The 27183-nt window shown below is 47.8% G+C and overlaps 1 protein-coding gene across 1 annotated transcript in view; it reads left to right on the top strand.

The window, feature by feature from the left end:
* LOC125943953 (high-affinity choline transporter 1-like) overlaps positions 1 to 27183 on the top strand; it is a 60391-nt gene that overhangs the window by 23547 nt on the left and 9661 nt on the right. The window contains exon 3 of the mRNA XM_049663559.1: positions 25129 to 25278. Coding sequence (XP_049519516.1) covers positions 25129 to 25278 — 150 coding nt within the window. The remainder of the gene's footprint in view (positions 1 to 25128; positions 25279 to 27183) is intronic.

Here is a 27183-nt window from a genome sequence, read left to right on the forward strand (position 1 = left end):
GGAGAAAACACTTGAGTAACCTTTGCAACAGTGACTGCAGCGGTCGTATCAAGCCTTTAACAGAACAGCGTTAGTAGCAAGGCTCGTTCATCCGTGCCTCCGGTAGAAAACATCGCCAAACCCCACAACAATAGTAATTTACTTCACTGCACGCACGAAGGTGCACCAAAAGAAGTTTCGTGTGTTGCACGTCGTGAATGTAACTTTTATTACTGGCAAAACAGCAACGCCCGATAACCGCTTTACCGCGACGCGTAGAAAAGTTCCTAGATGGATGCTATGACCATTCCCTTTGAAACGGGGTGGTAGACTGCGCAACCAAGCTCTTGTTCTTATTTTCCCTAATGTACTACGTATCTTTTTGAAGAAGAAAAAGAAACGCACAAATAATTCCAGCATCAAACTTTCTGAACCACTACTGGAAACGTTGCTTTTGTACGCCTCCGTTGTTCTTGGTCTGCCTACTTTTCTGCCACCATCGCCTATTACTAATCTCTATTGCGGACATGTTACTTTCCACCTGCTATCACTGAACGCAAGGGCTTCAAGGAGGCCAGAGGAGACTTAATCGACCACTGGGCAGATATCTTCACATTCTAGTAAAGCATGGTCCATCGTTTCCATAGCTTTGCCGCAGCAACCACATGCTTCAACGTCTTTGGTGCACCTCGCTTTTTAACTACCAGCTCTAGGACATCCTGATCTAGCTTCGAAAAGTAAGGAGCTTCTCTTTTAGCTATCGTTGATATTTTATTTCCTGATTTTGTTTTTTTCCTCTTAGGTAGTTACTCATACCAGGTTTGTTTTCCATTGCCGCCACCCATGAGATTATCTCAGCCGCTCTGATTTTGCGTTTGACGTTATTGTTTGCCACCTTGTCGACCATACCGGTCGCATTCTTGCTGGTAAGCTTCCTGGTTCTTTTCCTCCACTGTGAGTCAACGTTTTTTTTTTCGGTACAAAGCTCTGAGCTTCCCTTACTTCAACACTTTTCCAGCCAATATCACCGTGTACAGCTTCATTTGTGGTCTTCCCGTGAAATCTTATAAGAGGCGCTCCACTGACCTTTGGTTGCACTCGAGTCCTGATTAAACCTTTGACTTCAAGCTAACAACCGCGTTTCCAAATAACATTACAGCTTTCTGCATACCCCGGAGTAACTCGTCATTATTGTATCCCCGTAGCGCTGTGTTTCATTATGGCAGCATTTCTTCTCCCCTTTGCTTTTATTTTTTTCCTGTGCTTCCGTTATCTATTGCCTATCCCTGTCGTCTGAGACGCCGCGGTCCTGCTAGAATATTTTTTGACGGTTCATTCGACAGCAGCATTCTCACTCACTATTCGCCCAAAAAGATACTGTCACTTATCGGCAGCAGCTACCCAGGTAGCACAAAAGAGATACATAACGTTTTCGTAGCGTTTATCCAAGACGATAAAAACGGTTCAAAGAAGACATCAGTGAGACAACTTCGTCGGTAAAACGTCGTACATATCGGCTAATGTCCGGCTTAATTACTTTTCTGAGACGACCTATAACATGTCATAAAGACGTATTCGAAAAGCTCGTCTAGAAATAGGATTCGGAAAGAAACAAATAAGCCCTTTGCGAAAGCTATTCATATCCAATTTCTAAAATATTTTAAGGCGTTATCAAAAAGCTGGTCTAGAAATGGTCTTCCAAGGTTTACGATGATCTGAAGCTAATTTTCGGGGGTTCCAGATGAGTCGAAGCGTCGATGTCGAGTGCTAAAGAGTTCCTGGTGCAGTGCCGAGCACTGTTGCCTATCGACGCCGACGCATCCTCTACCAAGTCTCATGAAAATGAACATGTCCACCAAAATGAATCTATAATACTGTCTTTGGTATGCAGCAACAATGTTTACAACAAAAATGAGAATGAAATCCCGCTAAGAAAAAATGGGCGCATCTGGACGAGGGTCCAGGCCAGGGATTTCGCGCCAAGTGCGGATGGTATGAGGACAGTACGACGAAGCAAAGGTTTATTGGAAAAATGCAAGATTTCAGCATAATGTATAAGAAATACAAAGTAAATTGGATTAAAAGTACCCCAACAATGACTAAAGTTCGCAGATACAATCCTTAATGAACTAGAAACTGATAAACAATGACTATAATATACAAACACAATTCGTAATGTTTCTTATTTAGCAAAGTAAACAGCTCATGCAGTCAGATGAAATGACTAGAGTTATGTAGAGGTTGATATCACAGCAACTGCAAGAAGGAGACTGAGAAATGTGAGATTTAATCGCATGGTAGCTGCCTACAAGGCTTTGCTACCAAGGATTTGTTACCAATAATCTCGAAGCTTGAAAAGAACACAAAAATGAATAATGCCACATAGTATCAAAAACAAACACTGGGAACATGTTAAAGTAAACAATACTGCCTTTGGGATACGTCAAATAATGTAATGGTGTAAATTAAAAGAACCATAAAACCAAAAAGCAACAATCAAATAAAAATAGCATAGAATACTCAGTTGCAGTGTACGTTGAGACTGAGTGATGCTACATAAATAAAATAATCTTAGCATTCTAGTACACGAGACATGGATGTATAAGCCTTATATTACAAACTTATAGAAACCTGGAAATTAAAACTATTGCACTGAAAGCTTCATTCAAGTAACCAAGGAAGTAATTCTTGGTTTATATGTAAAGCATTGTACAAGAGGCACATAGGTACCACTATGGAAAAAAAACAAGCATAAGGTCGCAATGAATCATCTTCAAACCAGTGAATACGTTTGTACACTGCCATGTTACATTTTACACACATCTCCTGTTTCCTAAAGTAAAAAAAAACGCTCTGAATGACAAGAAGCCTTTGCACAAGTAACCCTGAGCAAACGCTTTACCAGTTCGCCTTCTAGCAGCCATCGTCATCTTCCTCAGACGCTTTTTATACAGGGTGTTTCACGTACCTTGACCCAAACTTGAAATACGCAAATACCACGTAGCTGGACAGAACCAAGGCAATGTTTGTCGCCGCTTGGAGATACTCAGATAATTTTTTGAATTCCGCCTAATTAGATAATTAGTCTTCATTAATTTTTCAACTTCTCGATTATTATATTTAGATAAGTGTCAATGAGAAAATTCTAGAGCAACATGAAAACCTCCCGATACAGTTTTCTGTTGCTCAATACGTGCTACTTGGAACTTGCTACTACTTGCTACTAGGAACACACACCAGAGATGATGTGTGTTCCCCTTCTTGTACTTAGTCTTTTCGCGCTGTTCCCCTGTCGAGTCTGTATACAGCGAACTCCGGCGCGTGTCTCGTGCTGCAAGGTTAAAAAAAAGAAGAACAAGAGAGCTTCTTCTGCTTCTGCCATCGGTCCGAACGGTTCTCAGGTCTTTTACTCAAGGCGAGACTGACGATCTTCGAGGTGCTACAGCGGAACGGTCGTTGTTGCTGCAGCACCTCTTGCTGAATTGTCAGTGATGCGTTCGGCCACCTCGGCATGATTCCCGAGAGACATGTCTTCTTGTGTGGCAGCCAAGGCGACCACCCCATTCAGTGGCAGGCGCTGAAGGAACAGTTCACGCAGCAGCGGGCTGTTTGCGTCCAACCTACAGTAACTAGGAAGCCGCCGCATACGACGTATATGTTCCGACGGTCGATGACCTCCTGTTCGTTGAGAAGCTGCTGAAGCCGCCTGCGCGCAAACACGGACTTGCGATCCTGCATCGTCGATTTGAAGTGGTAATATTGTGTGGTGTCGTGGGGCCAGTCCACAACTTCTTGAAACTCCTCAATCACCTCTGTGTGTAGAGAGTACCGAGACAGCACGGAGAAACCACGCGCGCTGCGAGGTAATGTGCCGAAGGTCGAATATGGCCTCCACCTGAGTAAATAAGGTTGCAGGATTTTGTGGCCAAAAGGATGGCAGGTGAATCTTCGACGTGGCGAGGCCCTCTGCGCTGGTCGTTGGTCTCGTTGGTGGCATCGTCCATGACGGGGTGCTCGCCGTACGATCACGTCCGGGTCACCACGTTATAGTCGAGGTTAGGTCCACTACAACAATGTGTGTCAGCGAGCGGAAGATCTGAGAGCCGTTCGGACCGATGGCAGGAGCAGAAGAAGCTTTTATTTCCCTCCCTTTTTTTATAAGCTCGCAGCACGACGCACGAGAAACACGCGCCGGAGCGCGCCATATATAAAAGGCAGCCGAGGAAGATGACGATGGCTGATAGAATCACAATTTTCACATCCAAAAGTATTTGGCACACAGTCCAGGCAGAATTCTATTGATGAACAGCTTGGGTGCGCATTACTTAACATTATTCAGTGCCTCTTGCAATGGAACTGTCGTACATGCTGGTACTTGAAATGTTTTTAATGTAGACACACTTGTTGGCCTGGCCAAGTACGCCCAGATATTTTCACTAGTGCTCCATTTTGACGAAGTGGACAGATATCCTGCAGTACGCTGGTAGTTGAAATGTTTCGAATGTAAATGCAGTGGCTTCAGCTGAAAGGCTTGCCCACATACTATCGCTGGCATATACACGGTGTCCCAGCTAACTTTAGCCAGAGTTAAAAATATGCCGCTGCACACTAAGACGACACGACCAAATGCATGTTGCGGACTATTGTTTGCAGTAAATCACACTATCTTTTGTATTCGGATCAATTGCAGAATTAGCTGATATTAAATAACAAACGAAGCAAACAAAGTTCTAATTATTAAGTTGTAGAGCGGTCTACAAACCGTCCGATTAAACAGTTTCTAACTTTCTATTTATTAAGTATTAGTTTTTTTTCCTCTTATTACAGATGCCTGCGAAATAAAAAAAAAATACCACGTGACATGCTCGCTTGCGCGCCGTGATTGCAGTGCTAAAACGTTCCGCGTACAAACGAACATAGCATTTAGCAGGGTATGCTGCCGCTTAAATCGCGACAGGGCAAGCGTTATCGCACCGCAAGGGATAATGGTTGCCGGCGTAAATCGCGCAGCCAACGCCTGCGTCGGTGCCCTGTCGCCTTGTAAGCGGCAACACACTGCTAAATGCTATGTTCGTTTGGTACACAGAACATTTGGGGGCACTGCAATAACGACGCACAAGGGGGCATGTCACATGATATTTTTTGTATTTTGAGAGCATCTGCAGTAAGCGGGAAAATATTAATACTTAATAGAAAGTTAGAAACTGTTTATTTGGACGTTTTGCAAACCCCGCTTCTATCCTAACTTCGTTGCTTCAGAAGTCGGTTCATTAATCTTAACTAATTATGTAATTGATGATGATTGTTAGAATTTATTGGCGCAAGGGCCAGATGTGGCCAAAGAGCGCCAAGGCGATGATAATGGCTTGTCAGTGGTATGAATAGTGAATCAAAAGGTGTGAATAAAACAGATGTGGCATGGCTGTAAAGGGGCCTAACATAGTCACTGTAAAGTGTGTAAAATCTATAGGTAATAAGAATATGGCAATAAGTAATGAAGTGTGCTATAGACACGAGAGATGCATTGTGAAAGAATGATAGTATACTAAAATATGTCACAGGCGAAAGTTCTCAAAAAGCAATTCTGCCTTAACAGAGCCCTTGAAGTGCAAGGGCCTGGAGGCATGTGCTGTAGATGCTGAACTACTATCACAGCAGCATGCTCTAGAGAGAGGATGCGCTACGAAATGCTTGGACTATTAACATGCAGGACCACATCGTTCAGGAAGCCTAGGACAGCTTTAGTGCTAAAAAGCGGCTCTTCACCAAGAAACATAGCAGGATGGAGAGAAACACAATGGCGGTATGCTAGAGGAAAATGTTTCTTTCTCTCTCTTTCGGCTTCCCGACACTCCAGCAGGACGTGGAGGACGGTCAGCCTCTCTTCACATCTACCACAGGTTGGTGGTTCCTCACCAGTCAGCAAAAAACTGTGGGTGCCGTACGTGTGTCCTATTCTGAGACAACAGAATAGGACGTCATCGTGTTTTCGTTACGGGGGGCCGGAAACCTAACTGTGGCTTAATCAGGTGAAGCTTATTATCTGTTTCAGCGTCCCACACGCGTTGCCAGTGGCTTCGCAAATTATGTAATTAAGCAGAATACAAAAATTGGGACCTACGCCATACAATGGTAAGCAATATGGGTTTGGTCGCGTTAGAATGCATCCACATATTTTAAAATTCTGGCTTAAGTTACCTGGGACACCCTGTATGCGCATTTGCTCTTCACTTGGTGGCACCAGAGCTAGCACTGAGGTGTAGCACTGAAGACTTCCATCTAGGTGTGCTTGGTAAATAAGTGGGGAGGCCTACACATTCTTTCAAATTTTTGCAGCACGTAATGAAACAACAGCACAAGTAAGCTACAATGTTAAAGACATACTAAATTTCATTATGACTTATGAAAGTAATATGTACAGAAAATATGCAACTACAACACTGTATCCGGATCATAAAAACAAACATAATGAGGGGAACTATAAATATTATCGCAGGAATTGTTTTGAAGAGGCTGCTCAATGAAATCACATACGTAGATTCTACAATAAATTTACCAAGCATTTCAAGTGAAATTAGTGACAGCTTATGTAACAGCATATTAAATTGCGTTCACTCGCCCTTCCTGTGCTAGCGGTGTGATTGCTTGCATTTCTTAAGCGATTTGGAGAACGCCCTTTAAAGCAGACGAGGGAAGATGTCCCAATGTATGTTCACGTGTTCGCCCGCACTTTCACCAGTGGCCGCTGTGTGATGCCAGTGGACTGAATGACAACGATCAGTTGGCCCATTCCAAGTGAGCAAGAATAATTAAAGCCGCTATGTGCTTAAAGCATTATCACGTTTTAAGTCACCTGTCAACTGCTCACTACCATTCCAGACACCACATTCAGTCACAATGCATTCATCCGATACTTCTGAGGTTATTGGTACGCTATTGCCCTGTAAACGTATTTTGTACTTAAACCTCCCCGCAGGGACCAATTAATGCAACTAATCATGCACGAATCCGTTCCGCACTGCCATGGTTAAAATGGCTGGGTAAATAACCCATCACATGGACTCTAAGCAGCAAATGCTATGTACTTTTACCCTTCAACTTACTGAGTGCGCTGACATGCCTAAATAGAGGCTCCTCTGCTCTGTCTGATGTACGATAGGGAAGTTTGTTGCACAAGGAACAAGAACCGCGGCATGCCCTGTTGCGCGAAGTGCACGAAGAGCGCACAAATCGAAAGAACCGCGCGAGCACTTCTCAAGCACCATGCCTACACTGGCACACGCATGAACTCGGCAGACGGCCGACTAAATGCCACGAAGGCCGCGCAGCGTAGAGTCCGAAACCAGTCACAAACTGCAAATAATCGTGACTACCTGGAGTAACAAGATATTTTACGACAAGGGGATTCACGATTCACATATGCAGTATCCACTAGCGAGTTATGCAGCGTATATGCGGTATCCATTCGCGAACTAGAAAAAACTATAAAAAGAAGAAGAAAACTCCAATAAGCATCGCAATATATCGCAACCATGCCGAGGTGCCAAAGAAAATCGAATTTGCCGGTGTCACATTGGAAGCGAAGTTCCTCTCAAGAACATGAAATACCAATAACGTAAGATAAAACGGGCCAAAGCATAATGGAGAGAACCTGAATCGCAAGCGATAAGAGCACGGTGTGGTACGAAATATTCTATGGGTGAGCTGTAGCACAAGGCAAGGGAATAGGACCGGCACTTGACCACATCTCTTGCGCTACCATACCCGTACGAATCATTAACAAAGAGCCTGTATGTCAGTTCTCTTGTCTGCAACATCCTTGCGAAACGGGAAACTGAAATACCGCGATCACAGCTGTCTAGAGGATATAAGCAATGTGCGCAGAGACAGCAATTCCCGCCTTTCTTCGCATCCTGCCAAACTTGATAGTTTCACTCCTGATGGCGGATCCCGATGTCAGGCACACAAAAGCTACATTTCTTCTGACCTTCATCCTCATACTGAGCTTAACGCCTTAAATACAACATAACTTAAAAAGCTCCTCATATAGCGACATGAGAATCAGATTGAAGAGCAAATTAGTGCCATCCACTCAGCGCTCTTTAATGCAAAACTAAGCTGCTCAACAATTTAAAACCATACAAACAAATCACTGCACACGCAGTGTCGAATAAGACAGCACAACACTGCAATACTCGCATGAGTGTAAAGGAAATCACGAGGACATTCGTCACACTTGTTTGTCGTGCCACGCGATGAGGAAAAGGACGCAAGAAAAGCAGTTGAACTCGTGATGGGAAAATGCAAGCTACCTTGATAAAAATAAAACCAAACTACACTTACGAAAACTATAAAATCAAAGTACAACCACACAGAACCTTACGCCACATGACACGACATACATACAAGGCTAGAACAGCTAGGGTTGATAGGAGTCCGAGAAAGAAACAGTCAAGAGAACTCACGGTACGGTGTACATGAGACGAGGGCTTGCCGAAGTGATTGGCGATGACGTGACGACGTCGGACACGCTTCGATGTTGGAGACGTTGCGGAGCGACCGAACCGGACCGAACTGGAGACGACCGCTCACTGGCGCACATCGGTCAGCCTGCATCCGAGCCGCAGTGCACGTTGCATGAATGGTCAGCCTGCCCAGCGGACAGCTTGCGCGCGAGCCGCAGTGCTCGGTGCATATGCGGCCATTAGCTAGGCCACGAACGGTGCTCCGCCGAACAACTGACCAAGGAGACTCCTTGCCCGCGATCCGCAATGGTCGCGGCAAGTGGTAGCACAGCAGGCCAAGCCCCGCTCCGACCTGCAGTACTGGCGCTGGCGAACGCCTTGGCGAAGGGCAACGGTCGGGCGGCAGCTCCATGGACGGCCGCATTCCTTAGAGCCTTGATTGTCGGCGTCCGACATGTCGGCCTGCTGTCTTCCGTCTCCCGCTGACTAGCCGCGTCTCTCGCCACGCAGCATTTCGCCACGTGCTCGCCATACGTGGCCCAAAACCACTGGGTCATCGCTGATTTGGCGAGATCACTCACATGTGTGGTCAAATCGCGAAAGAACCCGCGCGCACTTCGTCGTCATCATTTTCTTTCACTCATCACAATGACAAAGGACAGCATAGCCGAAAAGATGCAGAACCACACGACAGCCCAAACCAAGCGCAATTACGGAACTATGCACAGGCCGGTTTCAAGCGGAAGCCGGCAGCAGCGCCACAAGCTTGGACATGTACACCGTGGTCATGTGACCGATCTGCCGATGGTATCGCCACCTTGCGTAAGGTTGGATAAATCACGAATTCTCCCGCCAAAAACGGCGCTGTCGAAAACCCGGTACGCTTGGTAATTGAAGAGATACGGCTAGTCTTATAAAAACGTTTTTAAGATGTATTCACCGCTCGTTTTTAAGCTGTCGTGCCTGCGACGTTTTGCAACCGTCGATTTTGGTCAAAAATCTGTTTTAGACGTTGCATCCATTAACACGACGTTTTGAAGACTTTGTGTGCTACCTGGGTAGAAGTTCAATCACCTTGCAACTTTTTTTCGTAGCTGGTGACCCTGGATGTTAATGACGTGTTATCCGCTTCGGCCAATGGTGAGCATTGCATAGAAATGCTTTTATTAGTCGAGGCCTAGATGTGAATTCTGAAGGACATTGTCTGCTAACCACAGTGCTACACAATTTGCAGATTTCTGTTCCCAATGAAGACAATCGTTTCTGCACCAGACGTCGTCCTTTGAGCACGCTTCCTTTTAGGCTGGAAGTGTCCGTAGACGTCCATAATCACAAACGAAAGACTTCAACGACCCCTGATTTCCTGCTGGGCCATCATCTGCATCAATTTGAAACCCTTGTTGTGGCGTGAATTCGTGCTCATGATAGTTTAACCTCTGAGTACTGAAAGCGGAATGTGTGGCCCCAAAATGTTCGGCTCCTGTAGGAATGTACATCCACTAGAAAATTGAGCGAGGAACAAATGTGTATTTTAGAGAGCTTAAATTATTAAAAATACAATTTTGAATGCATTTCTGAATTGTGACTCTCTGGATAATGGCCGATGAACATATTTCGAATACTCAGGTGCTCGTTTTCTCTAAACTAAGCTCGTGAACCATTGAAAGTGCAGAGGTGTCACTGAACATTATTTGTTACATTTAATTTGTAGGCATGGTGATAACTAGAGGCCGGATCTTTAGGCATTAAAAAGCGCGTTTTAGGCGCCAAATATAGGCAGGCAAAACAATGTTTTAGGCCTCCAACGTCGTACATATAGGCACAATAAATATTTTTATAAATGCATTTAATTTCAAACGAAGATGTGCGCGACCTGTATCTACGACAGGAAAACAAAAAAAATGTTATTGTTTATGATGGCAGAAATGCGCCAACAGTTGAAAATAGCCGTGCAATTGTCCCATAAAACGGCTGGACTAATGACGATCAATTGGCTTAATTCAATAAGCACACTGCTCATATTCATGTTCAATGGCCACTGTACTCGAGCGTCTCATATAGTGAAACAGGCATGAAAAATAATGCTTGATAGCTGGGACTACTGGTTCAAAAAAGCGCTACTTTATGTCAGCCTTAGGCACATAAATTAGGATACACCAAAAACGGACAAATCAAAATGCAAGAAAGACTGCGATTATTTAAGAAATTAACATGTTCGTACATTAGGACTCCTAGGTAAAACTCTGGCAATTTCCTCATATACAATGACATTATCCGAATTGTACAGGCAACCCGTCCTAACACTGCCAAATACACTTGCGCTCATTTGAAGTGCACATGTTTGAAGAAATCTGTTTGGAGAGCACGGGGAACGTAGTCTAAGAATCACTGTGAAGACTGTGGAAAACAATAGCAAACTACCACCACCTCCATATTTTTGCATTCAAAATTGTGCCTCTTGTCACTTGGCATATTGTACGCTGAGAAGGAACGCTCGATGGCGGTGAACACCTTACAAAGTAAATTACAAACAAAACGAAAGCCGCGTGCACATCACATTTTTCTTTCTTCGTTTGCTCTTCACTCTCCTTTCCCCTGACGGCCCTCCGCGACTTCGCATTCGCCAACCGCTCGCGCCGTGTCAGCGCGGCGGCCTATACTGGCCGGCGCGTCTCATTTCAGTGCTGCTAGCGGTTGTTTTCCGGGAGTTTGTTGAACTAGAGGACTAGGTCGAACCCCATATAGTTCCGAAACTGTTGCCCGGTAACATGAATAACGATCTCTAACTGAGCTCGAAAGCGAATTAGAGGCAAAATCGTGTTCATATAGGCGCCGATATTTAAAATAGCCATTTATAGGCGTTTAGAGGCATTTAGGCACAAACGCCAAAATATGCATTTATAGGCACTATAAAAACACTATAAAGGCCTTCCTTAACCTCTAATTCATGCTCATATATCAAAGTGGGGTGATAGGAGTGCAAGGAACAAAAAAGCATTTGCCTAAAATCTGGTCTCTAGTGATAACATATAATGAAAGATACAATGCTAATACTGAAACGCTACTCATAGATCACTAGCAATTATCACAGATAAATCTATACTTCTACCAACGGTATATTCCTTGAAAGGTCCCTTTAATTTTTATATGCATACAAAATTGTGAAAATGCGCACTGTAAGTTACCGTGTTTAGACTTCTAAATTATCAGCCATTATCTCAGATAAATATAAACTTCTATTAAACGGCACATCCCTAGAAAGGTGGCATCAGTTTATATGCATACAAAATTGCGAAAATACACCCTTCTATTATCAGGTACCGTGTGTGAGTGTAGCTGACGAAGTTAAAACTTACGGGATGGCGTTTATCGCCGACAATCGCCGCGTGTCTCTCATCGTACTGTGGATCTGTGGTGGGTTCTACACGAGGTCGTGCAGTCGTGCCTTGTGGTTCAACGCGTTTTAATGCTGAATAAAACTTTCACGTGATTTGCAGCGTTCACCATGGTGACTGAAGGGCGCATTCGTCACTTAAATCCACAGCGCGTTACATGTTGTAGTGCGCCATTTTGCGTTGCTGGCTCAGGATAGCTATAGATGTACAGCGATACTCATATTGCGTGGGACCGGCAATAGTTTACAGCGAAGCTGTCTATGGCTGGGGATCCGTGCATTTTTCGTGTCCGTCAACAGATCTGCGTGCGCAAAAACTCAGCTCCCGAATTTGATGCAAAATTGCTTTATTCTATGCAAAAGCTTATACGTCACATTACTTGGCTATTCATTTTCAGTAGATTAGTTATCGATAGGCTCCATTTTCAAGATCAGTAGACTCTCAGGGAGATGATAAGGGTTTCATAGATTTGCCGCTGTACGACCCGCGTCGGCCATGTGAATGCTCACCCCGCCCTTGCTTTGTCGTCGTTCCAAGCGCTTGCATGCCTAGTGACCTTCCGCTCTCCCGGCGTGGCAGTCCCGTCGCGCGTGCCTAGTTTCCTCCGGCTCCGCGAGGTGGCCCTAGTCTTCCATGCTAATGTATGCCGCTGATCAAGACCGCCTAGCAAAATAAAAGTGTGTGTGCTTGTGTCTTTCTTCGGGATGACCGCCGTCACCGCTCAAGAGAAATAAAATTTGCTAATACCTTTGAACTAATTTCTGTGTCACCTGTAGATCGTGCGCTAAACTGCTTCGCTGGTCATCCACCTGCACAGCAGCGGAATGGCGCGTGATTTTTTTTGCTCCTACTTTGCTCTAATCTGCAGTGCTCTAGAATGTTTCTGTATCGTTTTGGAACGGGCGTCGGAGTATGGATTAAGGAAGCCTCTGTATGTCTCCCTATGTATGTATGTATTGTACTCGAGATTATTGGTACCGGCACGGTGAAGTGTGAAAGAGGAAGTCGACGAACTAGTAGTGCGCGCTCGATCGGTGTCCAGCTGAGACTGCTCCGTCTTCTTATACTTCGGTCAGACGCCCTGTGGACTTACAAGAACATCCCGTGACATTTGGTGGAGGTGCTGGGTTCCTGTCTTCCCCGACCTGGAGCTCCGCAGCCGTACGTTGCCATCTGCGGTCACAATGACCGACGACGCCGGCCCTTCGCAATCCGCTCCCGCTCCCCCGGCTGTCGTGTGTTCTGGTGCGGTACGTCAGCGCGACCCTGCCATCTTCAGTGGCACCGACGATGACGACGTGGAGGACTGGCTTGCAGAGTATGACCGCGTTAGCGCGCATAACAAGTGGGCTGACCGCCACAAGCGTACCAACGCCATCTTTTATCTGACTGATGTGGCAAATCTGTGGTTTAGAAACCACGAAGCCGTGTTTACAACCTGGTCAGCTTTCACCGAGACCCTCGCTTCGGTCTTCGGCCGTCTCGCTGTGCGCAGACTCCGTGCTGAACACCGTTTGCGTGGTCGCGCTCAACAAAGCGGTGAAACCTTCACGAGCTACATTGAGGACGTCATCGACCTCTGTAAGCGGGTGAATGCGTCCATGACCGAAGCCGATAAACAAGGCATATTATGAAAGGCATAGACGACGATGTCTTCCATATGCTCGTGGCCAAGAACGCTACGACAGTTGCACAAGTAATTGAGCTCTGTCAAAGCTTCGACGAGCTGCGCCTTTCCACCCGTCGCACCAGTTTGCAATCCGTGGACCTCTCGGCCTTGGAGCCTGGATGCCTTAGCGCAGATCACTCTGGCTTGCTGCCGCAGATTCAGCAATACGTTCGGGAAGAAGTGGTTCACCAGCTATCTCTTGTGGCGTGTGTTGCTGAGCCTGCTTCCACACTAGAACCATCGCTCCGTCGTGTGATCCAAGCAGAACTCTCTGAGGCGCTCCCACCTCCACCGCCGCCTGTGACTGCACCTCTGACTTACGCTGCCGCTCGCAACCGACCTCCTCCGCGACCGATGCCTACTACCTCCAGACCAGCCGCTAGTTTCTACTCGTCGCCACTTCCGGTACGCCCAGTTCATGTACCCTTGTCGCCTTCAGGACCTTCTCTTAATCCTTGGCGTACTCCGGGACATGTTGGGCGTTTCTGTCGCCGTCGTGACGCGCCAAACCTAGGCTACTTTCCCCAAGAGCCTTCGCATCGTTCAATCCCTGATCCCTCGGACTCGTATTCTCGTCGCGCCGCCTTCAACTCTCGTCGATCTCCTTCTCCTCGCCGCCGTTCCATTTCACCCATGCTTCGCCGTTCCAGCTCTGGTCAGGAGGAAAACTGACAGCCGCAGTTCCCGAGGCAAGAACTGCGCCATCGTCGAAATTTTCAAGGCCTGATCTTTCTCCTACTAACGGAATCGCAGTATTTGTCGAAAGCGTCGCGACAACAGCTCTTGTCGATACAGGGGCTGCGGTTTCTGTCATAATTGAAGACCTCTGCCGCAAACTCAAGAAAGTGACGATTCCTGTACCAGATATTTCCATACGCGCGGCAAGCTCGCCGCAAGTCAAACCTTCGGCCGCATGTACTGCTCGTGTTATGATTCAGGATGAACTATATTTTGTAGAATTCGTCGTTCTATGCCGCGCTTCGCATGACGTTATTCTGGGTTGGGACTTTCCGCACATCATGCTGTTGTCGACTGCGTTCGCGCGCAATTGGCTTTGTCTCCGTTCCGTGACACTACCGTCGACCTCCCGAACCGTTCTCCTAAAGTGGTCGTCACCGCTGACGTCATTATCTCTTCTTTTTCTGCCGCCTTGGTGCCCGTCGCTTGTGGCTCTGCGCCCGCCACGACAGCTCTTTTTTATACCATCTGAAGATTGTGCGCGTCGACGGAACCTTCTACTCCCGTTTGCAGTCGTTACACTCACCGATGGTTCCGCTGCCATTTATGCGTGCAATCCATTTCCCTGTCCTTCAACTCTCTTACACGGTGAATGTGTGGGGCGTCTCAACAGTCTTGACGTCATTAGTCCATTGGACCTACCTTCCGATAGGTCGCCACTGCCTATCGGTGCCGTCACTTCTGCTACCGCACCAGCCTCGCTTTCCCCCGATGTTTTCTTGCATACCGTCGACGACGCGCTTACGCCCGTTCAACGCAGTGCAGTTGTTGAACTTCTTGAACGTTTCCGTGCTTTTTTTGACCTCGGCCAACCTTCCTTGGGGCGCACGTCTGCGGTTGTTCACCGTATTGACACCGGTCACCATGCTCCTCTGCACCAACGTCCATACCGTGTTTCCGCAGCCGAACGCCGTGTCATTGAGGAACATGTTGACGACATGCTGAAACGAGGTGTGGTCCAGCCCTCCCACAGTCCTTGGCGTCTCCGGTCGTGCTGATGCAGAAAAAGAATGGCTCAATCAGGTTTTGCGTCGATTACCGCCGACTCAACAAGATTACCTGCAAGGATGTTTATCCCCTACCGCGCATCGAGGACGCCCTGGATTACCTACAGGGAGCTGAGTTCTTCTCTTCGCTGGATCTGCGCTCCGGGTACTGCAAGTGCCGATGGCTGAAGTCGACCGTCCAAAAACGGCTTTTGTAACTCCTGATGGATTATACTAGTTCAGTAGTGACAAAGACCAACAGGCTTTGCGTTGCAAAGCCTTTCGGTCTTTGCAACGCGCCTGCAACTTTAGAATAAATGATGGACGCTATTCTCAGGGGTCTTAAATACCACACATGACTTTGCTACTTACACGACATTGTGGTCTTTTCTACCGATTTTGATACTCATCTATCCCGCCTTCAGCAAGTCCTTGCCTGTCTCACGTCAGCTGGGCTGCAACTGAATTTGAAAAAATGTCATTTTGGTGCATGTGAGCTTACGATACTAGGCCACGTCGTCTCGAAAGAGGGAATTCTGCCTGATCCTGCCAAACTTCGCGCCATTGCTGAGTACCCCAAACCCACTACTCTAAAGGAACTACGGAGCTTCATCGGTTTGTCTTCCTATTTCCGGCGTTTCATCCGCAATTTTGCCTCGATCATCGCTCCCTTGGCGCAGCTTCTAATGACACGTCTGGCCTGTCGGCTTGGAATTCTGAGTGTGACGACTCATTTATGAGGCTCCGCCGGCTCCTCACGTCCCCTCCAGTCCTGCGCCACTTCGACCCCAATGCGCCTACTGAGATGCATACGGATGCTAGCGGTGTCGGACTTGGCGCCATTCTCGCCCAACGCAAAGATGGCTTTGACGAGTATGTTGTCGCATATGCCAGCCGCATCCTAACGAAGGCAGAATCAAACTATTCTGTGACGGAAAAAGAATGTTTGGCGATTGTTTGGGCAATCGGCAAATTTCGTACATACCTTTACGGCCGTCAGTTTGACGTTGTCACTGATCAGCATGCCTTATGCTGGTTATCGTCCTTGAAATATCCCAGCGGCCGCCTCGCTCGTTGGGCCTTACGGCTTCAAGAGTACGAAATACGTGTCATTTATCGCTCTGGACGCAAACATTCAGATGCCGACGCCCTATCCCGTTCTCCGCTACCTCCTGCCTCTGTTTACTCCTTAACTCCCACCTGCGATTTGTCAGCTCTTAGCTTCAACGACATGCGGGCCGATCAGCGTAAAGACCCCTGGATCTCTCTACTTCTGGACTTCCTGTCTTACCGCTCACCTGCGTCTCTCTCACGCGCCGTGCGTCGTCAAGCACACCACTTTGCCATCCGCGACGACCTTTTGTATCGACGGAATTACCTCACCGACGGCCGTCGATGGCTGCTCGTTATTCCCCGTCATCTGCGCTCACACATCTGCGCCGCTTTCCACGATGACCTCCAAGGTGGCCACGCCGGCGTATTCAAAACGTATTCCCGTCTTCGTATTCGATTCTACTTGCGAGGCATGTACAGATTTGTTCGCCAGTACGTCCGTTCATGCGCTACGTGTCAACGCCGCAAGACCCCTCCCCAGAGTTGTGCAGGTCCCCTGCAACCTTTACCCTGCCCTGCTCGACCATTCGGCCGTGTTGGAATAGATCTTTACGGCCCCCTTCCAAGCACTCCGGACGGTAACCGGTGGATCATTGTTGCCGTAGACCACCTCACACGCTACGCCGAAACATCTGCGCTGCCGGCGACCACCGGGAAAGACGTCGCTTGCTTCCTTCTTCGCCACCTCATTCTGCGACATGGTGCACCACGTGAATTATTAAGTGACCGTGGGCGCGTCTTTCTCTCCAATGTCATCGTGGCCCTGCTAAAGGAGAGCAAAATCGTTCACCGCACTGCTTCCGCCTACCATCCACAAACTAACGGCATGACGGAACGTTTTAATCGTACGCTTGGCGACATGCTTGCGATGGATGTGTCTGGCGATCACTCCAATTGGGACCGGGTTCTTCCTTTTGTCACTCACGCCTATAACTCTGCCCCGCAAATTACCACCGGCTTCTCTCCTTTCTTTCTTCTCTATGACCGAGAACCTTCCTGCATCTTGGACACCATTCTCACCTACCGTCCTGACGCATCTGAAGTTACACCTGTTTCAGAAGCGGCTGCTTATGCTGAAGAATGTCGCCAACTAGCCCGCTCGTTCACCACCCAAGTTCAGTGGCGCCAAAAATCACGCCATGACGCATCCGCTCCTAGTGCCCGCTATTCCCCCCGAATGCTTGTTTGGCTTCGGGTCCCGGCTACTTCCCCCGGCCAATCCACTAAGTTTTTGTCAAACTACCATGGTCCCTACCGTGCACTGCAGCAAGCATTACCCGTGAACTATGTCATCGAGCCGCTCATGCCGTCTTCTCATCGCCGTTGCCGAGGGCGCGAAAAAGTTCATGTAGCACGGCTTAAACGATATAACGACCCGCCGATGCTGTCTTTTCCCTAGGTCACCAGGATGGCGTCTTTCTGTGCGGGGGGTGATTGTACCGGAGATTATTGGTGCCGGCACGTTGAAGTGTGAAAGAGGAAGTCGACGAACTAGTAGTGCGCGCTCGATCGGTGTCCAGCTGAGACTGCTCCGTCTTCTTATACTTCGGTCAGGCGCCCTGTGGACTTACGAGGACATCCCGTGTCAGTATGAATGTATGTATGTATGTATGCATGCATGTATGTTGTATGTATGTATGTATGTATGTATGTATGTATGTATGTATGTATGTATGTATGTATGTATGTATGTATGTATATATGTATGTATGTATACTCGATTAGAGTGTCCGTTGAACCCGGAGAAATAATCATAATATACTCCCGCGTTTAACAATTCAAACAATATTACTTTTGTGCTTTTGTAACTTTGTGCTGCAATGAATAAAGCGACATTTTGTTAAGAAACTAACTGGAACGCCAATGCATTTCTCCGCAAAGTTCGGGAATTATTTTCTCGAAACTGGTCTCATCCCGAGAATTGGTTCCAATCCGCCTTGCGAACTCCACGGCTACAATTTGTAAATTGCAATATTGGCCATCAGATAATTAGGTTAAAACTTAATTATTGAATTTGTGTAATTACTCGATTATGCATTTCAATTTCTTGTGCAAGTGATGTCCGTCTCTTCGAGAAGACCAGCTCATTGTGCTGTCTGCCACAGGCAACCTTTAAGAACTTTCAAAAGTGTTGGCTGAAACACACTGTATATAGGCGCCAGTTGGAATCAGCTACCGCATGACAGGGGGCAAGTAATGGGGCAGTTCAAGGCAAAGGATGCCGGTTGCACAGTCAATAGTGCTGAATGGGAGTCAGAAAGTCGATTCCAAGAATCACTTCGTGGGGACACTCGGCCAGTACAGTGAACAGGATGAACACGGGCGGCGCACATTTCCGTCACGCCTGTTGTACTGCCATTAGCTACTCTGACGACAGGCGACTCGACAGGTGTCAGGACTTTACGGAGACGGCTACGAGGATCTGATCACATAACCGACACCTGAGCGCCAGTATAGATGAGGGCTTTAACGGGTACATCATCAACAAGAATTTCAACAAGGTTCGGTTGAGCAGCAGGGGTCAGCACAGGTTTTGCAGTCCGAGTCTCGTCAATGCAGCCTAACCTTCGGGGGCTTCATTGCTTAGTTTCCCGAGAAGCGGCCCGCGTTTGGACGGGGCGAGGGATGTCGAGGTGAAGGCGAACCGGACTGACGGCGTTGCGGCGATGGTGAGCGGCTCGTGGTGTTTCCCCGAGAGCGAAGGCCGGCATGGTATGGTTCACAGAGGGGCGACAGAGGCGGAGGGTCTCGGTTGAAGCGGCGATCAGCACATGGTCGAAGAGAGGAGTACCAGCTGCTCCTACGGCAGTGGCGGGAGAAGTGACTGACCCGGGAGCAAGTGACCTGTCATGGGGTGTTCGCCACTCAGAGGGGTTCCGATATCGATTCGGGAACGACTGTCTAGGTGCAGCAGAGACAATGACATTAGCGGTAGGGGTGGGACGTGGGCGGCCGGCAGACTGCATGTCCATGTTTGCAATTTATTGGCGGACAACAGCTCAAATTAGCCAGATGGTCATGTTGTCGTGCGTATGGGGACAGTGAGAACTTGGAGCCATAGCCTCAAGTTCGCGACGGATGACCTTTGTCAAGGTTGGCGTTGTAGGCGGATTTGATGCCGGAGGATCGTTGCCGGAGGAAGTGGCCGCCGTATTCGGAAGTCGGTCGAAGCGTTGTACGATGCTTTTGCTCTTCGCCTGTTCAAAATTCCGGCATTCCTCAATGATGGACTCAACCGTAGAGCAGTTCCTGCAAAGCAGGAGGTGGAACGCATCGTCCGCGATGCCCTTCAAGATATGTCCAACCCTATCGGCCTCCAGCTTGTCCGCGCCCGCTTTACGGCAGAGAGCCAGAACGTCTTGAATATACACGACGTACGATTCGGTAGATGTTTGGGCACGATACGCTAGCTCTTGCTTGGCCTCCATTTGACGTTCTACAGGTCCTCCGAAAAGATAGCGTAGCGTTTCTTAGCAGGAGTCCCAGCTTGTAATGTCAGGTTCATGCGTCTCGAACCATACCTTCGCGGTTCCTCCCAAGTAAAAGATAACGTTGGCCAGGAAAAGTATGGCATCCCACTTGTTGTCCTTACCGACGCGCTCATACCACGTCAGCCAGTCTTCGACGTCGACCTTGCCAGTGCCGACGAAAATTGCCTGGTGACGTAGCTGGGTTAGCACTACTTCCGGTGGTGTCTGAGTGGTGGAGGCAGAGTCAGTAGCCATAACAGCGGAACCGATGTGATGCCCGCTGCGAAGATCGAAGTCCGACTTGTGCATGGCGAGATTACCCCGCACGTCAACTAATATGTTACGGGGAGAAAACATCTGTATTTACAATATATACAGTGACAAGGTTGTAGCTCATTGGCCAGGGTATCACAATCTACCAATCTCCGAGGCACTTCAACCTCCTCTTCACCTCCTCTTCACCTCCCAACGTCATTTTGTGCACAGCGGCACAAACTCCTACGTGACATTATATATATATATATATATATATATATATATATATATATATGCGTGTGTCTGTGTGTGTGTGTCGATTTGGGACGGGCGTCGGAGACACGGCATAAAGTAGCCCCACGGGCGACATTGCCGGCTCTATCGTTTTAGTAACGTTTATTTGAACATTATCACCACATGTTCTTTATGCGGTGCACATATGGACATCTATATGAAAGTTGGTTTTTGACGGAGGACTTGGCAGGACGGGAAGGAGTCCCTAACAACCCCAGTTTTCCCGGTTTTGGTAAATTAGATGGGCGCGAATGCGTGCGCGCGATTTCGTTCTTGAGTAATCGAAAGTCACCATGAATTGCCTAATAAGTAATATATATGCGCAATCGCTGTGACGTCGCTGACTACTGCAAGAGACAAGCTGTTTCGAAAGTTGCAAGCGAGAGAAACCGTTCTCTTATGAAAGATTATGGGCTCTTTGTTGCATGCAGCATGTTTGTTTGACAACATGTTCATAGCAGCACTGTATAGGGATTGCGAACGCTTATTTCGTAATCACGCGTTAAGCAGGCCATAGAGTTAATATAAAGCAAATGTTGCGAGAGTCCTGGGCAGCTGTCAAACGCCGTGTGTTCAAACATGAATGCAAATAGAACAAAAAAAGTTGCAGTGGCTTAGCTCGGCTATGCCAGGATATACGTAGCGTTCAGGCGCGGATCCAGGGGGGATGTCCGGATGTCCTGACCCCCCCCCCCCTCAGATTTCTGCATCGCCCCCTCGCTCACAGGGGGATGGCCCTGTCGCAATAAATATGGCTACCAGCATTCTTCAAAAGTATTTTTCGCGAGTACCAGTGATATCAGCCATGTAGAAGTAAAGCTAGCTCGCTCACAAGCTTAGTTGTATACCGTCGGGGTGTGGTGTTGCGAAGTTGCTGTAGTTATTTTTCTCATGAACACCTTGGACCTCCTGGCGCCGGCGGTGCCTTACTCGTCCCGTCGGTGGCGTCGAATGAACGAGGGGACGTCCCTTCTGCCAAGCACGCCGATGTCCGCGCGAGCGCCTTCGCGCCTGATCAACTTAGTTGCCCCTTGGGGTGTCATCGGTTGCCTCATTGGCTCTCATCGGCTCCGCGACCAACCTGCTTAATGAAAGAGATCACTTGCTGAAGTGTTCATATACAGGGTTTGCCCGAAAAGTAGTGTGAGTGATTGCATTGTGAAGCGACTATACGTCGCAGCGTGCTAAGACCAGTTGGGATTGGTGGAGGGGGAAGTTAGCTTACGCAGGCGCGGTCGCTCAGTCGTCTGCGACCATCTGGAGCGTAAGGACAAGGTTTTTCGTCAACTCATTTTCATTTACCGTGCAAGCCGTAATGCAGCGCTCGTTCGAACAGAGGATTGCCATCGAGTTTTGTGTGAAATTCGGCAAGTGTGCAGTGGAAAGTTTTCCTATGATAAAGACAGCTTTTGGTGATAACTGTTTGTCAGAACGTCAAGTTTACCGGGGGCACAAGGTCTTTTGGGGAGGTTGTGAAGTGGTCAACGATGAAGCCCGCGCTGTACCGCCATCAACGACCATCACCGACGAAAATGTGACACGCGCGAGAGATCTTTTGTACTCAGACCCTCGTTTGAGTGTCCGTTTAGCGACACAGACAGTAAACATTCCAAAAAGTACCGTTTACGAGGTTGTGACGAATAATTTTCAGATGCGAAAAGTGTGCGCGGCGATCTTGCGCAAAATGTTAATGCACGACTAACAATCGAGCAGAGTTGAAACCTGCCAGGAGGTTTGGGACTTGTGCGAAAGTGACCCCCACGTTTTGGACAATGTCATCACAGGTGACAAGACTTGGGTGTTTGAATAAGACCCCGAAACAGAAAGGCAAAGTACCAAGTGGCACAACTCGGCGTCCCCTCACCCCAAGAAGGCCAGAATTAGCAGGTCAAAGGTCAAGAGCATGCTCATTGCGTTCTTTGACATCAGTGGCCTTGTCCACCATGAGTTTGTACCCTATGGTACAACCATGAACGCCAAATTCTACGTTAAAGTGCTCAAGCGACTCAAACGAACGATTCTTCGCACCTGGCCTGATATCGGGGGCGATTGGAAACTTCACCATGACAACGCACCATGCAGCCTGCACCGCCTTCCTCGTGACCCGTTTCCTGGCCGATTGAAAGATGCCAACGGCTCCCCAGCCGCCCTACAGTCCTGACGTGGCTCTCCCAGGCTTCTTTTTTCTGCGCTTGAAATTCCCATGAAAGGACATCATTTTGCGACAGTTGGCAAAGTCGAAGAGGCTTGCACCAAGGCTCTAAAGGACATTCCTAAGGAGGCCTACCATGACGCCTTCGATGGTTGGAAATCTCGCTAGAAGCGATGTAACGACGCAGGAGGAGCCTATATTGAAGCATTTTATTGTGTTGTACCGATCTGATCAATAATTTCTTTTTAATCGACTCACTGACATTACTTTTCGGACAAACCCTGTATAAATAATAACAACTAACAGCTAAACTAAGAACTACGCATGGGCAACTTTTTTTTAACTGTAGCACTCATTGTGATCACAGTTACACGTTGACAATATCCAGTACGAGCGCAGTACCGTTCGTACGCTACAAGTTTTTCATTGTAACTTCGCAGTTTTATTGCCGTACATTAAGCACAGGAGGGTCAAAGCTGCTGGATCCGTTTATCTGAGTCGGCGTTCCCGGGGAGCGGGGCGAAGTCTCGAGCAGCGGCTGCGAAGTGAGGGAGCGTGACGTCAGCGGCCAACGCCAGTGCGCGCGCCAAGGATGGCGTCGCGTGGTTAGAGAAACGGGAGCAGATGAGCGCCTTGTGTAAAAGGATGGCGTGACGTGGTAAACAAAACATGAAGACGCTGGCTCATGCTCTCGGCTACGACACTACATCGTTCTTCTTGTAGGTGGTGTCGTGAGTCTTCATACGCGGTGATTCCCATATCGTAAACAACCAGCGTAGTGGTTGCCGCGTTGGAGCTCCAAAGCAAACGAAGGTGTCTCAGCCGAACACAAAGAATCTCCTTAAAGAAAACAAGGTGTCTCAACAGAACTCCAAAGACGGACCCGTGCTTACGCATTTATAACGAACCTGCAACAGATCATCCCAAATTTTATTTTAAGAAGCAATACAGGCTAGATATACCGGGTGTTCAAAATTAAGCATTATGGTTTTATTAAAATTAGGCACTGGGAGGCACGGGAAGACCACCTGCCCAAGTAAGTTATGTGGCCAGGGGGCACAAAGTGAGATGATAATAATCGCTGTCAGCAGCCGAATTGACTAAAATTGAATAATTAACTTTTTATTGAATGCATTAAGGAACACGACTGCCTCTAAGTTTTCAATACAAACATACCCACTTACTGCAGTCGACAAAAAATATTTGTTCAACTTTAGTTAATTGGGCTGCTCACAGCGATTATTATCATCTCACTTTGTGCCCCCCTGGCTACATAACTTATTTGCACAGGTGGTCCTCGCGTGCCTCCCGGCGCCTAACTTTAAGAAAAACATAGAGCTTAGTTTTGGACACCCTGTATTATCACGCACAGCACATGGCTGTATTGAGTAACATCCTTTACCCATAAGCTCGGAGAAACCGATATCTGGCTTCGCTACAGGTCTTCTGCCTCTTTCTGGGGTTTTACGTGCCAAAACCAGTTCTGATTATGAGGCACGCCGTAGTGGAAGGCTCCGGATTAATTTTGACCACCTGGGGTTCTTTAACGTGCACTACAACGCAAGCACACGGGCGTTTTTGCATTTCGCCTCCATCGAAATGCGGCCGCCGTGGCAGGGATTCCATCCCGCCATCTCGTGCTCAGCAGCGCAACGCCCGAGCTGACTGAGCCACCACAGTGGGCTATAGGTGTTGCTCTAGACGCATAAAACGCGGGTTTATCGTGAGCAGAAACGGTGCATTTCGGTAAATAAGAAAGGCTACTATCATCATCATCATCATTGACAGAAGCTGACCCCCCCCCCCCCTCAGAAAAAACCTGGATCCGCCCCTGGTAGCGTTAGCAAAGGTTCAGCTGATTATTCTTAGCTTTCCTGGTTGTCTAGATTGTCAAGGATTAGCTTGATTGTCATGCTTACTGCTGCTCCAATGACACACACGCGGTATACGTATTATGTGGCACATGTATATAGCCTTCTTCTGTTCATTCCTCCTACGCTCAACCGCTAATTGCCAGGCAACTACTTCGGGATCCGATGAGTCAAGCTTCTCCGTTCTTCTGCGCCTGTTCAGCAGCATTTGCGCTCTCCTTCTCCATGGCTATACCACACTGGCAAACGCCAGTCAGAAGCGCAGCGGCTCCAGCGCAGTGTCAGACGGCGACTGCACAGCGAGCGCGCGCCGGCGCCAGTGCGTCTACCACAGCTACGACGTCACTCCTCTGGAATGCGCAGACCGGCGGCGGTGAGTCGCGCGCGGCAGCGGCGGAGTGCGCGAGAGGTGCCGGCTCCGGTGGCTCCGGTGCGCAAGCCGTGTGACATCACTGATCCTTGCGCATGCGCAGCACGGCTCTTGATGTGCCGCGCGAAACGGGCTTGGCTAGGCCAGTGTAGCTAACGCTACAAAAAAAAAAGTAAAGCCGATCAGTTTTACATGATGCCAGTAGCAAACATGCGTAGTTTACTCGGCGCCGGAACACCATAGTGCAGCCCGAAATATTGGGCTGAATATACCAATAACACAAAAACTGCGCTGTGCTGTCGCGCCTCATGGGCTCCACCAACGTTCAGAAGTGCAGATTCCAAGGTGTCGTTTAATAACTTTTGACGCAGTGGGCCTGCGTGCCATTTTGTCTGCGGAGCAGAGCAGTGGGACAGGTTCCGCCACCGGACAGCGACTGGACGGGCCAGATAGACTTCGGGGACACCGGACGGATATTCGACGAATTCGCCACCACAGCACTTGGTGGGATTCCATGGCAGGTAATCACGTCGAGCAGATGGCAGTACCGGAACTCCTGACTGCAACATATAGTGACCGATGTGACGCTACAGTGCAGCTTAGAGACGCGTCTATTATATATCTCAGTTCTTGAAATATTTGTTTCTCCGAGCCGGAACCCTTAACGGCACCGGCTTTCAATGTTGTGTTGTTGTATAATAATGGTAGCTTATCTCTGCGTTTTCTTCCTAGATATGTAAACATCCAGCGACTAGAATTTTTACTAACGTGGAATGTGATGCACCGCGCCTTTAGAGCTTGTATTATTTCGATAGCAATTGTATGGTCACTCCAGGCGAAATTCCGCCATCGTCGTTGCTGTCGTCGTCACCGTTATGTCCCGTATAAAGTCTAAGTGGGTTATCACCGCGGCCGCTCGCCGTCTGGTGAAAGCAGGCTTCGGTGATCGGAAAAGGAGGATCCGCGGTATCCTCTGGCGCGCTCAAGGGGAGGGGGACGAGAAGGTGTGCGCGCGCTAGGACGTAGACGGGAGACGGGCAGGTTAGAGCGCTTCTCCTCCGTTACTTCTGGCGCGTATGCGCGCGCCATACTTTTGAGGTAATCTGTGGTGCGTGCAAAGTCTCGGCAACCCGAGATAGCTGATAGCTTTGTTTGCGCTGAGTTCTGGATTCCCTATTTCGTGATGGCGCTAGAGGCAGCAAGGGCAATTTGATCACCGCTACTGCCGCGCTTCATCACGTGAGTGTCCGGATCCGAGTGTCTACGGTCGTCCACTGAGATGTATTCATGTTTGCCCGTGCGCGCGTCACAATAGGCTTGTTCATTTACTTCGTAAGAGAATGTTTAAAGCAGTTTATACTGCCTATAAAATTACTCTCTTTGAAAATTAGTAAGGCTGTCTACTAAATTGCTAACGCAATCAATGGTTCGCCTTTCGAGCGAAATCGCGGCATTTTGAAACTTTGCAAAGGCATTCAATACAGTATCGAATAATCTCTTTCGTTTAAAGATATGTAAACTCAAAGTAGATCCCAGTATTTAAATTGGGTATAGTGCTTCTTATCACATTGTTCTGAATACGCGCATGGTAGTGGCTTTAATTCTCCGTCATTGTGAGTTACCTCGGGAGGGCCCCAGACATTCTCGTATTAGGACCTTCGTTGTTGCTTATTTATATAAATGATTTGCTTATTAGAACTAACTCTTCGATTAAACTTTTCGCTTATGACTGCGTCTTAAATCGCGTAATCATATTTATTAATTGATTCAAAGTATCCCTAAATCCCCCCCTGAAGCGTGTATTACATAGCGGGGGGGGGGGGGGGGCACACGAACATACTGTCATAACAATTTATGGCTAAAATGCTACCAACGCGACCAAATACGCAGACAGGACTATGTGTAGTAAAATAAAAGTTCAGATAAAACCAAATTAGCACAAAATTACAAGACATCCGACAATTCAAACACCTAGAATTCCGAGTACATAAAAGGCTCTCAAAAGAGAATAATTGCAAAACAATATCGGATGGATGGCGTAGCTACCAGAGGAACACAAAAAAAATTGTAAGTTTTACATTGAGCAGGGACGTCACATTCTGCTATACGTACGCAGCTTCTGTTGAAATTTATCGGGGTGAACTTCAGTAGCATTGTCTGATGGCAGATTGTTCCAGTCATGTATGATTCGGGGTATAAATGATTGCGCGTAAAGAGCTGAGTGACACACTGGGCGTTTGACTTTGAAAGGGTCATCTCGGCGAGGGAAAATGACAGAGGGTGACTGAAAGAAGTCATCATGCAAACGCTCGTCATGATAAAGTTTGTGAAAGACGGAGCAACAATTCGACGATTTGCAAATAATTCAACGATTTGCAAAGTGAGATAAATAAGCTGTTTCTTTGGTGACACAAATGGGTGATGAG

Source organism: Dermacentor silvarum, chromosome 1 (assembly GCF_013339745.2).
Source record: "Dermacentor silvarum isolate Dsil-2018 chromosome 1, BIME_Dsil_1.4, whole genome shotgun sequence".
Classification (NCBI taxonomy): Eukaryota; Metazoa; Arthropoda; class Arachnida; order Ixodida; family Ixodidae; genus Dermacentor; species Dermacentor silvarum.